At 40.4% G+C, this 14,488-nt stretch overlaps 1 protein-coding gene across 1 annotated transcript; it reads left to right on the forward strand.

The window, feature by feature from the left end:
• The first annotated feature begins 1,344 nt into the window (after positions 1 to 1,344).
• On the forward strand, positions 1,345 to 13,656 carry cfdp1 (craniofacial development protein 1). The gene is made up of 7 exons (XM_063479040.1): positions 1,345 to 1,549; positions 2,341 to 2,464; positions 2,701 to 2,926; positions 3,397 to 3,506; positions 5,165 to 5,296; positions 8,818 to 8,976; positions 12,538 to 13,656. The coding sequence occupies exons 1-7, from the start codon at positions 1,480 to 1,482 to the stop codon at positions 12,626 to 12,628; spliced, it is 912 nt and encodes a 303-aa protein (XP_063335110.1). The 5' UTR covers positions 1,345 to 1,479; the 3' UTR covers positions 12,629 to 13,656.
• The last annotated feature ends 832 nt before the right edge of the window (positions 13,657 to 14,488 follow it).

A 14,488-nucleotide genomic window follows, 5' to 3' on the forward strand; every position in this document is an offset into this window, starting at 1 on the left:
AACTGGTAGATAAAGCACTCTAGCTCCGACACCACAGCTGCCCTATATTAAAACATGGATGGCAAAAAACATTTAAAACCTCAAACACTACATAACAGAACTTTTAATTATTGGTACTGAAGCCCAGAGAAAGAAGCTGTCAGAACACCTACAATCACTGGCAATAAAAACCTCCAAACAGTCAAAAGTCTAGGCGTCAGCTTTAACAAGGATCTTAGTTTTGAGCAACACAGACATTTAACTGAAACTAAGACTGAAATGTAACTAAGGATTTAGATCACCTTAAGGTTATTGCCAGAGTACAGTTCCCCTCTCTCTAGCTGATGCAGAGGCATTACATGCTTTTATTTCCCCTAAAATTGATTACTGTCATGCTTCACTTTCTGATCGTGGATACAAGCAGCAGAAATGAGCTTCCTCCGAAGGGTGGCTGACTCTCCCTTAGAGATAGGGTGAGAAGTTTGGCCATCCGGGAAGGGCTCAGAGTAGAGCCACTGCTCCTTCACATCAAAAGGTGACCAGCCAGTTGAGGTGGTTCGGGCATCTGACAAGGATGCCAGGTGTTGTGGGCATGTCCCACTGGGAGGAGGCCTCAGGGAAGACCCATGGACACGCTGGAGAGATATCTTTCGGCTGGCCTGGGAACCCCTTGGTGTTCCCCCGGGCAAGCTGGAGGAGGTGGCTGGGGAGAGGGAGGTCTGGGCTCCTCTGCTCAGGCTGCTGCCCCCGCGACCCTGCCCCGGATAAGCGGAAGAAGATGGATGGATGGATGGATGGATGGTTTGATCCCTGGCTGCGTCAGTCTGCATGCCAAATTATTATTGGGCAAGAAATTGAACCAGTGCTTTCAGTGGGGTGTGAATGTATATGAATGTTAGAATGTTAGTGTGACCGAAAGCACTTAGGTGTAGAAAAAAAAGTCCTTGTATGAATGGGTGAATGAGGCACGTTGTATATGGAACTCAAGTATCTTCTTATACACATAGACTGAGAACTGGGAAGAAGAAATAATTATCACTGGGTTGGAGATCCAGGGGTTAATGAAGGACTATGTTCAACAGCCAAACACGGCTGGATTATGTATTCACTACAAGCAGCCAGAATCTGTCCAGCTTGTGATGCTAAGAGCAATCTTCCTGCAGAGGTTTTGTTTCAAGTCTTTGGCCAGCTAGTGACATCTATGAAGCACACAGATTTAATACAGGGGTTTCGTTTCGTTCCGTTTTCCCCGCCAGTCTTCTGTGCCACATTTCAGTCCAGTAGGTGGCGCATATGTTCCTTAAGCTAGTTTACCAACCGCCATTAAACCAGAAGAACAAGAAAAAAAACCGCCGAAGAAGAAGAAACAGAAGTCATTTTGTATTTTCGTTCGTTTAACATGTTTGAGGTGTTCAGTTTGTTTGTGCCCGTCACAGAGTTTTAAGGGTAACGTTTGTACTTTGCATCGTTAGCGAGGAGATACTTATTAGCAGTGACAGCATGATGAACTATTCCGACTATGACTCTGATGGATATTCGTCGAATGAAGATGCAGACTATGTCCCATCAGGTGAGGACTGTAAACATTATGGTGAGGTTTCTGCTTTTCAGTGAAGAAAAAGAAGGACCTTAAGTATCATTAACTGAGCTGCAAACGACAGGCAGAAACATGGTTACTGACACTGATGGTTATTGATGGCTCTCTTTCCCTGTGTTGAAATAAAGCATGTTAAAGTCTGCTGAGAAATTCTTAGAAAGCTACGAGTGTTTTTTTGATTAGTTTCCATTCAGCAGTTTTCACATCAAATCAAATTCAGATCCAGACGCAAACACTCACAAAATAATGCACACAGTCTGAGTAGCACGTGCAATAGTATTATACAGTAGTTACAAAAAGCGCCTTACTCACCCTCTTCAGTACTTGTGATTTGGAGCCCTAAAACGTGGAGTTGACATCGCCATGGCAGTTTAATAAAAGCCTGGATTATTGTACAGTTTCTAGCAGAAAAGCTCAAACTGCAGCTGTTAATCTGGAAGCTCAGTCAGGTGTGAGATTATACAGTCCAAACAGGCAGATGCAGTCCTGATATACCAAGATGAAGCCTGAGTTCTCTTGGTGATATGGTTCAAGTCATAATCTTCACTTAAAAAATAGTGCTAATCAGTCAGATCAGCTGTGTCAAAACATACTGAGTTAACTCTCATTGTTAGCTTTAAATGCAGTTTCACATCCACATTGATTAAAAAGCATGATGAAATGATGCCCTCTTAGTACAGTTAAGTTGATTTGATATTTGATTATTCTTGATATTGATCTTTTTATGCATCATTTACACTGCTTCCTGTACTTTTTCACCTCAGATGATAACCTCAGCGAGGATGACATAAATGAGTGTGAGAAGGAGGACCCTCTTCATGAGGATGACAGTGTGCCCCATTCTGAGCCCATCAGCAAGAAAAAAAAGAAAAAGGACATCAGTGTGAGGTAAGAGGTTTCGACAGCACCGTTCAATGAGAGGACAGTGTTTCCAAATGGAGAAAATGTAGTTAAATCTGTTTGTGTTCTCTGATGGCGGGAACACTGGAACATTTTCATTGTTTGAAAGTAAAACTTTTTATGGCTTCATAAAGTAGACTACAGTTGATGTCCAAAAAAGAAAATGTCATCAGATCCTCACGATCTTGAGTTTTAGTCGCTGGTATCCCTTAAAACATTTACAGAAAGAGGAAGAAGAGATTACTGAAAATAGACGACAAAGATGAAGATGTTGGTGGAGCTAAAGAGGCGGATAACCCACAAGAAGAAGTGAAAACACCCACTAAGGCAAAGGCTCAGGATGATGAAGCAAAACAGAAGAAAAAGTCAGATGAACTTTGGGCCAGTTTCTTATCTGACGTTGGATCCAGACCCAAAGAGTCTGCACCACAGTCGGGTACCACACAGAAGGTAAATATCTTTGAAACTTTGATATTTCATTTTGCCAGGTTTTTAAATGTGTTCTAGTTCAAAGCTTGGACTACTGCTTTGATTTGCATAAACCACCTTTGAGACATGCACACTTTTAGTCATCTTATGTCCAAAATATCTGTGTGTGGAGGTTTTCAAATTGAAGCTGAGCTGAACAGACTTTGATTCGATACCAATTTGCACCACAAGATGGTGTAGTAACTCAAGTTGGCACTAGTCTTGCCCAACAGCAAAGGAAGATGAAATCAGGGGAGAGACAGTTGTGGGCTCTGTAGTTTGGGCACTGTGAGGCTGCTGTTTTGATCTAGTCTCTAACTGGGAAAACAACTTGCAAAATATCAAGTTGATTAAACTCACATTGGAGCATTGTTCTGTTGAACAGCATTGTTCTGTGTGTCTGTTTTCTATATACTTACTTTCTAGTATCGTTCTTTTGTTTTTGTCTTCAGGATGATTCCACAGTTTCCAAGGCTGTTTCTATGGTGACTGAAACGAAGCCGTCAGGTCCCGCTAAAGTCACCATCACCAAAGTTTTTGACTTTGCGGGCGAGGAAGTTCGGTAAGCTTCTGTTTTAAAAGCATTTGCACACTAATCAGCAGGTGGACACACACCATCTGGTATGATGGCAGTGCAGTAGGTGGATGTCTCAGTCGGTAAGAACAGGACCATTTGTGAATGAGCATCGGCTAAACTCTTATCATGCCCACACAGTCACAAAGCAGAAGCTGTGACTTTCCAGAGATGTGCTTAGTTTCTGATGCTAGTAAAACTTGAAAATACTGTTATTTAAATGAAGAAGTGTGGTACAAAGGTTATTTGTTTTTTTTAAGCAGTGGTTATTTGTGAACAGTAGCATTCCAGCATTATGCCTTAATCTGGTTATCATCATATTAATGCAACATTTCAAAGTGACAGTGACAGCCCTGAGGCCTGCATTGTGAAGCAGGATTTGTAGTTAGTAAGGTGACTTCAGTTTTGACCCCAGAGTTTTAAAGGCTATATTGCTATGGTAACAACACAGCACACCTAAATAGCACCCGATATCACAATATGTTCGAGATATTAAGGAGTTCTCTTGAAAATGATATTCCTAGAATACAGTTGACCTCAACTGCAGACAATCGAAGGATTTCAAGTTTCTTGTCTTTTAATGAATATGAAGAAAATTGGCTTAGAAAACACAGTTTTGTTGGGCTGCATCATTGTGCTGTTGGATGTCTTTTCATGATAGAGAGAGGAAGCTGCAGCTTGACCATAAATTATATGCTGACTGAGTCATGGAATAAATAAAAGCTGCTTTGGCTGGATTTTTTGATACTTTCATCTGTACACAGGCTCCAAATGCTTATAGTTCTTACAGTCTTTTTGGGGTTTTTTGTTAAGCTGCAAATATGAAACCCTCCTGCTGTTGGCCCTGTTTACTCTATTCAGTTTTGACACAGACATCTTGTTTATGTGTCTCCAGTTGCTTAGAGGCATTATGGTCATGAAAGCGTGCCTGAGACTCATGGATAGGTTAGTTTTGTGTTTGTGCACCCTGGTGAAACTCAGCTACAGTGGTGTGTGACGTGATGGCAAAGTGTACTGTAGTCCTAAGTCTTTAAACAGGCAGTGGAAGACTTGGTTTTTAATGACTTTCAATCAGAATCATGGATTTGAGAACATTTTCTGTTGTTATTCCTGCTTTCAGCCAACCACTGAGAATTTTCTAGCATCTGTGCTGCGCAAGTACTCATGGAACTTCTAAAGTGCATCATTTAACTCCCTGTCCATCTAGCACAGTATGGGCTGATGGCAGTATGCTTACATGCCTAAAATTTAAGCCCATTTTGTGCACAAAGATTGGGGGAAGATGCTATATCATAAATTACTCAGACTATTCATAAAGATTCCTTTAGCCTGCATTTATGTGACTGCATTGTTGAGTCTATATGTAATACCTTGTTTATCCAGCAGTTATTATGTTGAAGAACACGGTGCAAGTCTTTGCGCTACATGTTTCTCTTGTATGCATGAGTCTAATCTCACTGTATCACACACTACTTACAAGTTTAAGACCTGGAACTCCCTCTGTTTTTGTTGTTTAATGATGTTTAATGATGTTTAATGGAAAGGTGTGCTCCATAGGCTTGCTGGATACTGAAGCAGTTTTTATCTGTCTGCATGGTTTCTTTTAATACAGTGTAACAGAATACACATTTGTCTCCATCTTTTAGGGTGAATAAAGAGGTTTCAGCTGACTCCAGGGAAGCAAAGAGTTATCTCAAGAGCCAGAGCATCAAAGAGGACGAGAAGAGCGACAAAGAGAAGATGTCATCACCCTGCTCTCCACCGCTCCCTGGTTCCAGGTACACAAATACCACTCTAGGATTATTACTACTGCAGGATTACTCTACCATTTCCATATCATTGGATATTTAGTACCAGTGCACGAGCATGGTTGTTGCTTAAAAAATGCTGAAAAATCAAGATTGGTTTGAAGAAATAAATGCTAAAAATTTGTACTGTAAAACTGGACAGTTGGTGTGGATGGTTGCATTAAGAATAGGTGAGTCCGAAAAAATGTTAACATATGAAACATTTGCACATATTTGGTGTGATCTAGTGTGTAAAGGCCTTAAGGAGTGGAAAAAAGCAGAGTGGAAAAGAAATTGTCAGTCCATCATGGGGAGTCCCCCAGCAGCCTGAGCCTATACCGGTATAAAGGAGGATTCTGTACCACCTGAATCCAGTCTTAAGTGCTCTGCTTTATCAAAAAGGAAAGTTTTAAGTCTAATCTTACAAGTAGAGAGGGTGTCTGTCTCCTAAATCCAAAGTGGGAGCTGGTTCCACAGGAGTGGCGCCTGATGGCTGAACACTCTGTGTACCATTCCACTTTTAAGTATCCTAGGAACCACAAGTAAGCTCACAGTCTGAGAGCGAAGTTTTCTATTAGTATAATAAAAAAACTGTTGTCTTGTTTTTAAGAATTTTGATATAGCAAGATATTGTTTAGATTTGGTGACTTTCCTCATATTATATACATTCTGGTCCTGTGTCACCTTTCGGCATCACATTCCTTGTTGCTGATCAGTTTTTATCCCTCAGCCATAAAAGGCTCATGGAGTATTATTGTCACCTGGCGGGCGACGTGGACGCCCAAGTTTGTGAATGTGATAACTCGAGAACCAGGCAACGAAGGACTCTCAAATTGACACCATGGCTGCATCTTCTAAAAATCTTGGGCGAGCTTGAATCTCAGTGACCTTGAACTCAAGGTCAGAGGTCAAGTTATCTGAGAATCTTGTAAATGCGTTAACTCAAAAAGGAAGTCACCTAGGACTTTCAAATTGATAATACACGTGTGTCTGCTAAGATCCTGAGGAGTAGCACTGGTGTTCGCCAGGATTTTTGACGTAATCTTCACACTCTCGTGAGACTGGTTTGTCCCAGCGCACCCTTTGGGTGAGACAGGAGACCTTATACGTGCTGTCATCCCACCAACACTCTTCTGAGTAATCAGTCTAGCTCTGGTCATATTTGCGTATCTGCAGATCATCATCATTATTTAAAAATCACTGAAGCTCCCAAAACCTCAAGCCTGTGCAGACTTGATCCAGTGAGAGCACAGACGGCTCCTGTGACCTGTATGCAACAGATTTTGTTGCATGTCAAACACACATCTGGAGTAGCTCTAGTGCCAGCTGTGCTTCACCTCACCCCATTCAGATAACAGTGAAATCCAGCTACACTATCCTGCTGTATGCTCTGCAATGCATTTCTGCTTTTTTCTATTTGCAACTTTCAATACAATAGTATTTCCAATACTTTTTGTTGCCACGGTAATAAGTCAGCTAAGGATGTGCACATCTTCCACCCCAGACAAGCAACTGCAGACAGGACACAGGAAATCATCTTCCAGCTTACAGGAAGTATGGTGCTTTACAAGCCTGTTTATCTCAGTTCTCTCTGTGTGTGTGTGTGTGTGTGTGTGTGTGTGTGTGTGTGTGTGTGTGTGTGTGTGTGTGTGTGTGTGTGTGTGTGTGTGTGTGTGTGTGTGTGTGTGTGTGTGTGTAAAAGGGAACACAACAGGAAAGACCCATTAGCACCACCCCATCATCAGTCCTTGTTGAGGTTGTGTAGTTATCATTTATTTGTAGATTTAGATGATAGTGTTGGTATGTGCTGTTATATAAGCTGGCAGTAATAAGTGTGTGTGTGTGTGTGTGTGTGTGTGTGTGTGTGTGTGTGTGTGTGTGTGTGTGTGTAAGTGTGTGTGAGAGAGAAGTCTGACCATAGAAGCTGTAGGTCCTTCATAAATTAAATTCTGCAGTATGCTGTCTGTGTTTATTTCTTAGTCATCCAGGTCATGGTAGTCTAAGGAGCTGGGAAAGAAAGAAGTCCAGTTGCCATGTTTCTAACCTCCTTAGACTATATGAGATACTGTACTACACTCAGGGGCCACTGCATTAACTGTACCTGTAACACAAATAACTAAAACGGGGGAGAAAGATGTTGCAAGTTACGGATGGGCAATTACTCAAAAATGAATTAATTCTGTTAATAATTGCCCCAGTCTGTGTTTATGTACTGTCCTCATAAAACCATAAGAGTCTGTGTCCACGTTCAGCCTGTGATATAGAAGCGTGGCGAGAAACTTGAAAACCAAGCTGACAGTAGGGCTGTTCGATATAACGATATATATCGGATGACGATATAAAAACATCTATCGTTTCCTATTACACTATCGTTTGTTTCGTGGTGTCGCGAAATAAACTGTTTACGGCAATATTTTTTCATCGTTTTGATGGTCACTGTAGTGGCTATATTAATTTCTTAAAGTTCTCTCTTTCTCTTATATTTAATATAACCACACGACGGACGGACAAGCGCCTCATTAGCAACAACGACGATAAAACCATCGCGTGTCCGCTTGTTTATTTTCCACATAAACCATTCACAATAAAGTTCAAGATCCTGTTGAGACTTTTCAAAATAAACTGAATTATGTGAAAGAGTATGCCTAGTATTTACGGATGAGAAGCAAAAAAGAGCCGCCAGGTGCTAAAAAAGAAACCTTAGAGTCAAACGTTAGAACAGGCTTTTCCCCGCAGCACGCCGTGTAATAAATACTCACAAAGAAACGGCGGCCGATACAACTTATGTCTAAAAATGTATAGTTTCATGCATCGTTAAAACACTCGACTCCAGGTACACGACGCCCAGCTGGAAACACTTCACGCAAGTCGAGCTGCCCAAGATTCACAGAATTTACAGAAAATGTTAAATTTTTGTGATTTATATCGTTATCGGACGATAGATGTCTTATATCGGGATATGAGATTTTGGTCATATCGCACAGCCCTAGCTGACAGTACAACAGCTTGTACCACAGACAAATGACATGTCCATTATTTGGTCTCATTTTGACTTCAGTAAAGATCACATCGAAACACTAGTCAGACTGCTGTTGGTGGTGTAATGGTTTTTATAATGGTCATTTTGCACAATTTGCCTCTTAGTATCAACTGTGCATCATTCATCTACAGTATTGTTGCTGACCTATCACTGTCTGTCCCTTTAGTGTACCCAACAAACTCTGTCACAAAGTTTAAATCATCTTAAACTAGTTTCTTAAACATGATGTTATCATGTCAATATGGACCAAAATCTCTGAACAATGTTTCCATCAGCTTTTTGAATCAAAATAGTTTTTCTTTTCTTTTCTTTTTCAATGTTTTTGTGTTTTTTGTTTGTTTTCATAAAGCCACATCTGCAAGTTTGTTATGCAACCTTGTGCTTCTTAATGACAGTTAAGCTGACCTTGAATTTCAAATCTTAAGGGTGTGAATTTGGTGGGTCACCTAAAGGCTTCTCTTTCTGATTTCAGTACTAAGCGTCCAGCAGGCATGTCAAATGTCCTAAGTCGTATTGGGGGAAAGAAACAGAAAATGAGTACATTGGAAAAGTCAAAAATGGACTGGGATGCTTTTAAATCTGAGGAGGGCATCACCGAGGAGCTGGCTATCCACAACAGAGGCAGAGAAGGGTAAGAAATGTTCAGCATGTGTGAAGTAATGTTCACTGTGGTCCAGAGGGATGTTCATAAAACTGGATGTTGTCATTATTTTACATGACAAAATAATTTAGTAAGATTTGTATATATTTATTTATCATACTCGAACTGAACAAAAAGAAAAAAGGAAGTACGCCTGTCCTACAGACATATCATCAGTGTTGGGACTAACGCGTTATTAAGTAACGCGTTACAGTAACTACGTTATTATTGTGGTAACGAGCACGGTAACTAGTTATTATGCCAAAACCAGGAACGCGTTACTCGTTACTGGGATTTAGATAGGCTCGTTATTCGTTACTTCGTGTGGTGGATATCGCGGAGCTTCCACAGATTCAGTAACATTAGCAAGTGGTGGAAGCCAGCAGGTGGATGAGGGAAAAGGCAGGCAAGAGGAGAGACCCGAAGCGGCCGCCGGTCCGCGTGTCAGGTGAACTGAACTTCAGGTAAGAAGTTATGACCTGCAGTCTATCGGAGTCAGATATAAACCAAGTTTAGGTGGAGTTTATTTTCGTTATGCTGACATTTTCGTACTGCGTGCTAGCTAGCATGACGGAGTTTCTATACAGCTGGGTGGGTGCTATGTTACTGATGTTGAACTTTATTTTGTTCATACGGTTAATTATTAGAGTTTCCAACCGTCCCCTAAAAAACAGAATCGTCTGGTATTCAGAGAAAATATTACGCGTTTCGTACTGAGGTGAAAAGGAACACAGTTTGTCCCGGACTTCAGCTACAATGAAAAAGACACAAAGCTGGAGCTGCACAGCTGCCTCTTCTTCTCTCATTCTCCCCCCTCTCTCTCCTGTTTCTACTTCAATCACGAAACTGATCAATGATCAGCTGATCGGCTTTTCTCTCTTGTTTGTTTATCGCCCACTTTGCGCCAGAAAGAGGAAACCAGCGGATGTCACGTTAAACAACAGCAGCACGTTTAAGCTTGATCAGCTGTTGTTAGAATTTATTTAATATTAATTTCTAGTATCAGCTGATGTTTGCTGGAGCCACAGCTGTAAAGCTGCTGGTCATGATATCAGTTTGGTTATCTGGTGAGAGGGAAACATGAAGATGAAACCAGGAGATGTCCTTACTGAATCATCAGAGCTGAACAGGTGATGTAGAAACAGGTTTACCTTTTAGGTGACACGAATGAGTTGAAGGGAAGTTATGAACTGTTTCTGAGAGACAAATAACACCAGGATCCTTTTCTAAGTAGCTGACAGCTGGTAACTGTGCAGGGGTGGGTCTAGCAAAGTTTTGCCAGGGGTCCATGTAGGGCATTAACAGGGAAAGGGGGGCCAAGGAAATACTTTTCTTTATTATTCTCATTTAAAATGTCTCGCTTTTAAAAAAAATAATTATCTGAGTCTTACAACAAACAATTGATAGATTGATACATATATACCATCAGAACAGTGTACATCACTGTCACAACAGTGTTTGTTTTCATTCAAAGGCTTTATGATTTTTCCTATAATGGTGGGCCGGTCTCTAGTCAAAATGCCCGGGACGATTTTTTTGTCCCAGTCCAGCTCTGTATGCAGCTCATCTGCAGTCTGGTGTTACCTACATCTTCCTATTCAGAAGGCAGAATTTCCAAGTTCTGAGTACAATCAAAAGCACCACGACTGCAGTTTTTGTGTTGGATGTAAAAAGCAGGCTAGAATCATGGCGGCGGTCAATGACGGTCCAGGCGTGGGATTTCTCTCGTGGAAATGTGCACATTATTTTTTCCTTTCTATTGGTAGGTGGCACAGTGCACTTGTGGCAAGTAAGCAAGCTAGAAGACTGGCAATCTTGCTGGGTATCCAGTTACGGAAGCAACACATTAACAAGAGAATTCTGAGTAAAACCAAAGTTACTTTCCCTAGTAACTAGTTACTTTGAAACTTGAACTTGAAGTAACTGAGTTACTTTTTTAGAGAAGTAACTAGTAATGTAACTAAGTTACTAATTTAAAGTAACTTACCCAACACTGCATATCATTAAGTAAAACAACCTTAATAACGTATTTAATATTTAATAACAGCTCATATTTCTTTAGACTCTCCTACTGATATTTCCAAACTCCTTCCAATAATTATTAACTGGCTACCACACGCTTTCAAGGTGGCTGTAGTTAAACCATTTCTTTAAGAAGTCTTTCCTCAGCCTCATCTTAGCTAACTATAGAGAAATTTCCAACCTTCCTCTTATTTTCAAATTCTTGAAAGACTAGCTGTCAAATAGCTAACTGAGAATTTGCAGAGGAATGGTTTATTTGTGGAGGGAGAATCTGCTGGTTGCAGCAGATGACTTCCCCTCCCTGAGCCTGGTTCTGCTGGAGGTTTCTTCCCTTTAAAAAGGAGTTTTTTCTTTCCACATTCGCCAAGTACTTGCTCACAAGAGGTCATTTTAGGGCCTTCACCTTACAATATAACATTCCTTGAGGTGATTGTTGTGATTTGGCGCTATATAAATAAAATGAAATTGAATTGTTCTTACTTATTATATTGGTTGTGTATTACGTCTGTGCCAGTAAAAAAAAAAGTGGAGATGTCTGCTTGTGCTCTAAATGGGTCGAGATCATGTACTTAATTTTATAGCATGGTAAATAAACATAAGTTATCAATCTTTTGCATGTTAACAGCAAAAATGCTTCAACTTTTAGCAGTTGCACAAAGGCAGGCAAGTATCACTCCATTTTTTAATTTTATTTATTTATTGATCGCAAGGTGTGGAAGAAAGTAGGTATGAAAAGAAGTACTTGGTACCAGGTGCTATGACCTAATGAAAAACCCTAAAAACCGTGTCGAGCCAATCTGAGTAGGTCCTAGTGGAAAAGGTCGATAAGTGTTGTGAGGATCTCATTTCTGCTGTAACATTATAGCATTGAGTTAGTCCCTAATGAGGCTGACCATAAACATTCATCTTGGATTTCTAAACAAAGCAGCCGGTTCATTTCAGCACTGACCAGCATTATACCAAGAGCAGTGCAAACTGGCATCTCAGCAATCAGTAGATCGAGTAGTGAGTGTGTGAATAGTCTGCCAACCAAAACAATACAGTATGTTATACTGGTTTTTTTTTTGTTTTGTTTTTTTACAGTCATTACAGTTTGTTTTTTAAAGATGCAATACCAGAGAGAGTTAAAAACAGATGCTCTGTTTACTGACATGAGGCATTTTCATTGTGTTCCACTGTCTTTGTAGAAATGTGAGTAATCTGGCTGCCTGTAAAACAAGATGCATCCTCATCTCATCAGGCTGTAAACATGCAGAGTGAGGCAGCAGTGATGAGTCACAAGATGAGTTTTACAGCTGCACACTTGTGCCAGTTGCACACTGTTCTACTAAACTCTGCCCCTGTCGTTCACAATGAATGAGATCCCCTAGTAGCAACTACGCACCTTATGCATATATGTGCAATAGAGCCACCCTCAAACAAAGCTGGGGGTGACACTGTGCTTCTTTAGTAAATGACAACAGCCTGCAGTACCTGGATTGATAAAAGTAGGTCTGATGTTTCTGTTCTTTTCTGTTTGTGTGTGCTTAGGTATGTGGAGCGGAAGAATTTCTTGGAGCGCGTCGACCACCGCCAGTTTGAATTGGAAAAGGCAGTACGACTGAGCAATATGAAGCAATGACACAGACTGACAACACACACACTCGCACAGAGAACAGATTTTTTTTTTGTTTGTTTCCTGCAGCTCTCTTTCTTTCTCTAATGAGACAGGTGCTGTTGTCCCTTTAAAGTGAGCTCAAACTACTGTTCTTGCTCGAGTCTATTTCAGGCCCGGTATATTAATAGGCTCAGTTTGTATGAAGGAGGGTTGCTGCGTGTGCTTCCATCCTTGTGTAACCAATAACGAATCTCAGACCTTAACACTGCATCCCTCCTGCTTCCTCAAGTGGCTGATTTAAGACCTCAAGGACGGATTAAAAACCACACTGGTTTATCGTAATTTTTCTTTTCTTTTCTTTTTTTTTTTTTTTGCATAATTTCTCTCTGTTATTGAACTTTCATACCCCTCAGGATCTGGGAACATTATACCATCTATAGTGTAAAACCTGACAGACTAAGAAGCACAAGGACTCAGATGATCTGTCTGTCTTGTTAGGGTAGAGGCTGTAATTATGTATCTTTGTTGGTGCCGACCAAAACCACAAACACAATAATTTTGTTTTCAGTGAGCTCAAAGCAGAGCCATGCAGTAGTGGTAATACTCACCATATTGATGACTCCAAAATAGCTGAATCATAATATGGTACGTTACAGCTGCTGTTTATTAGAAGAAAAAAAGTTACTTCATCCATAAGACCGTTATGTACCTCAGTCTGCTGGCTGATTCACAGATCAAAGTGTACTTCGTAGAATTTTAGTATTAGTAATAGTATTTTTTGTTTGTGATAAGCAAATGTATCCGTTAGGTTCAGTGGACAAATAGCTGCAACAGAAAGTGAGACTGATTGGATGTTTCTGTGTTTCCTGGTCCTCGTGTGTGTGGTTGTACCTCTGGTGTTTTATCAATTAAGGAAAACTGTTTGAACTGTCTTATTGCTTTCATCGATAGAATCAGGATAGTTTTGTGTTTAACATTATTCAGATTGTCATGGAAACAAATCTGTATTTTGCAGAGTTTGAAGCTCATTATAAAAACCACTGTGTACAGTTGTCAGTTTGTAGTGTTACTGATTTACGAAAAAAGACCCTATTATTAACACTGCAGACATATGACATTTAAATGTTCAAGAAAAAATAGTTTGCACATCACATGTAATGATTCTGCACATATAGATGGAACAGAATGAGTCTTTTCAGTAGAGATGCACCGATCGATTGGCTGGTTTTCAGCAGATTGGCGGTGACTGAATGTGCGAGTTCTGCCTTTCCAAAAGTGTAGCTACGGCATTCAACAACAAGTGCAGTTCTCCCACCCACAGCAGTGCACACACTCAAATCAATATAAACGAGTCATTTGATTTCATGCCGATATTTTTAATGAACCAAAATGTAATAGTGATTAAATAATATGTGGTTGTCAGTGTAGCATCTGAAGTTTTCTTATTTTCACAGCTCTGCCAATCTGTGTATTAACACTTTCAAAGTCTTCTCTCACTATTTAAATATATTCAGCTGAACTGCAGGTTGTGGCAGCTGAAAGTAAAACTTTATTGCTCTGCTGAAGCTTCTGATGATGACCTCTGAAAGATGCTAGCAGTGTAGCTAACAGCAGTAACCAGAACGTGCAGTTCTTAAAGAAACTGCAAGCGGGATTACTGCAACATAGTTACAGCTGTGGTAACCGGGTCACTGCGTCATGGAAGAAGATGAGAATGAACCAACATTGCTGCAGTCATCTTGAAATACCACTAGCAAGCACTGCTAGATTTAAAGAAAAAACTATGTTTATGTTTCTTCAGAAACACTTAAATCCATGTAGACATTGTAAATTTAGAGAACAAGAACTCTTATTAAGGATTAGTGCTGATATTAGCAGTGTGTA

Source organism: Pelmatolapia mariae, linkage group LG7 (assembly GCF_036321145.2).
Source record: "Pelmatolapia mariae isolate MD_Pm_ZW linkage group LG7, Pm_UMD_F_2, whole genome shotgun sequence".
Taxonomy (NCBI): Eukaryota; Metazoa; Chordata; class Actinopteri; order Cichliformes; family Cichlidae; genus Pelmatolapia; species Pelmatolapia mariae.

Bases quoted from the DNA above. Each gene is read 5' to 3' on its own strand.
- cfdp1 (XM_063479040.1), top strand. From the start codon at position 1,480: ATGATGAACTATTCCGACTATGACTCTGATGGATATTCGTCGAATGAA. The intron at 2,927-3,396 runs GTAAATATCTTT...TTTTGTCTTCAG, and splicing joins AGTCGGGTACCACACAGAAG to GATGATTCCACAGTTTCCAA. The intron at 3,507-5,164 runs GTAAGCTTCTGT...TCCATCTTTTAG, and splicing joins TTTGCGGGCGAGGAAGTTCG to GGTGAATAAAGAGGTTTCAG.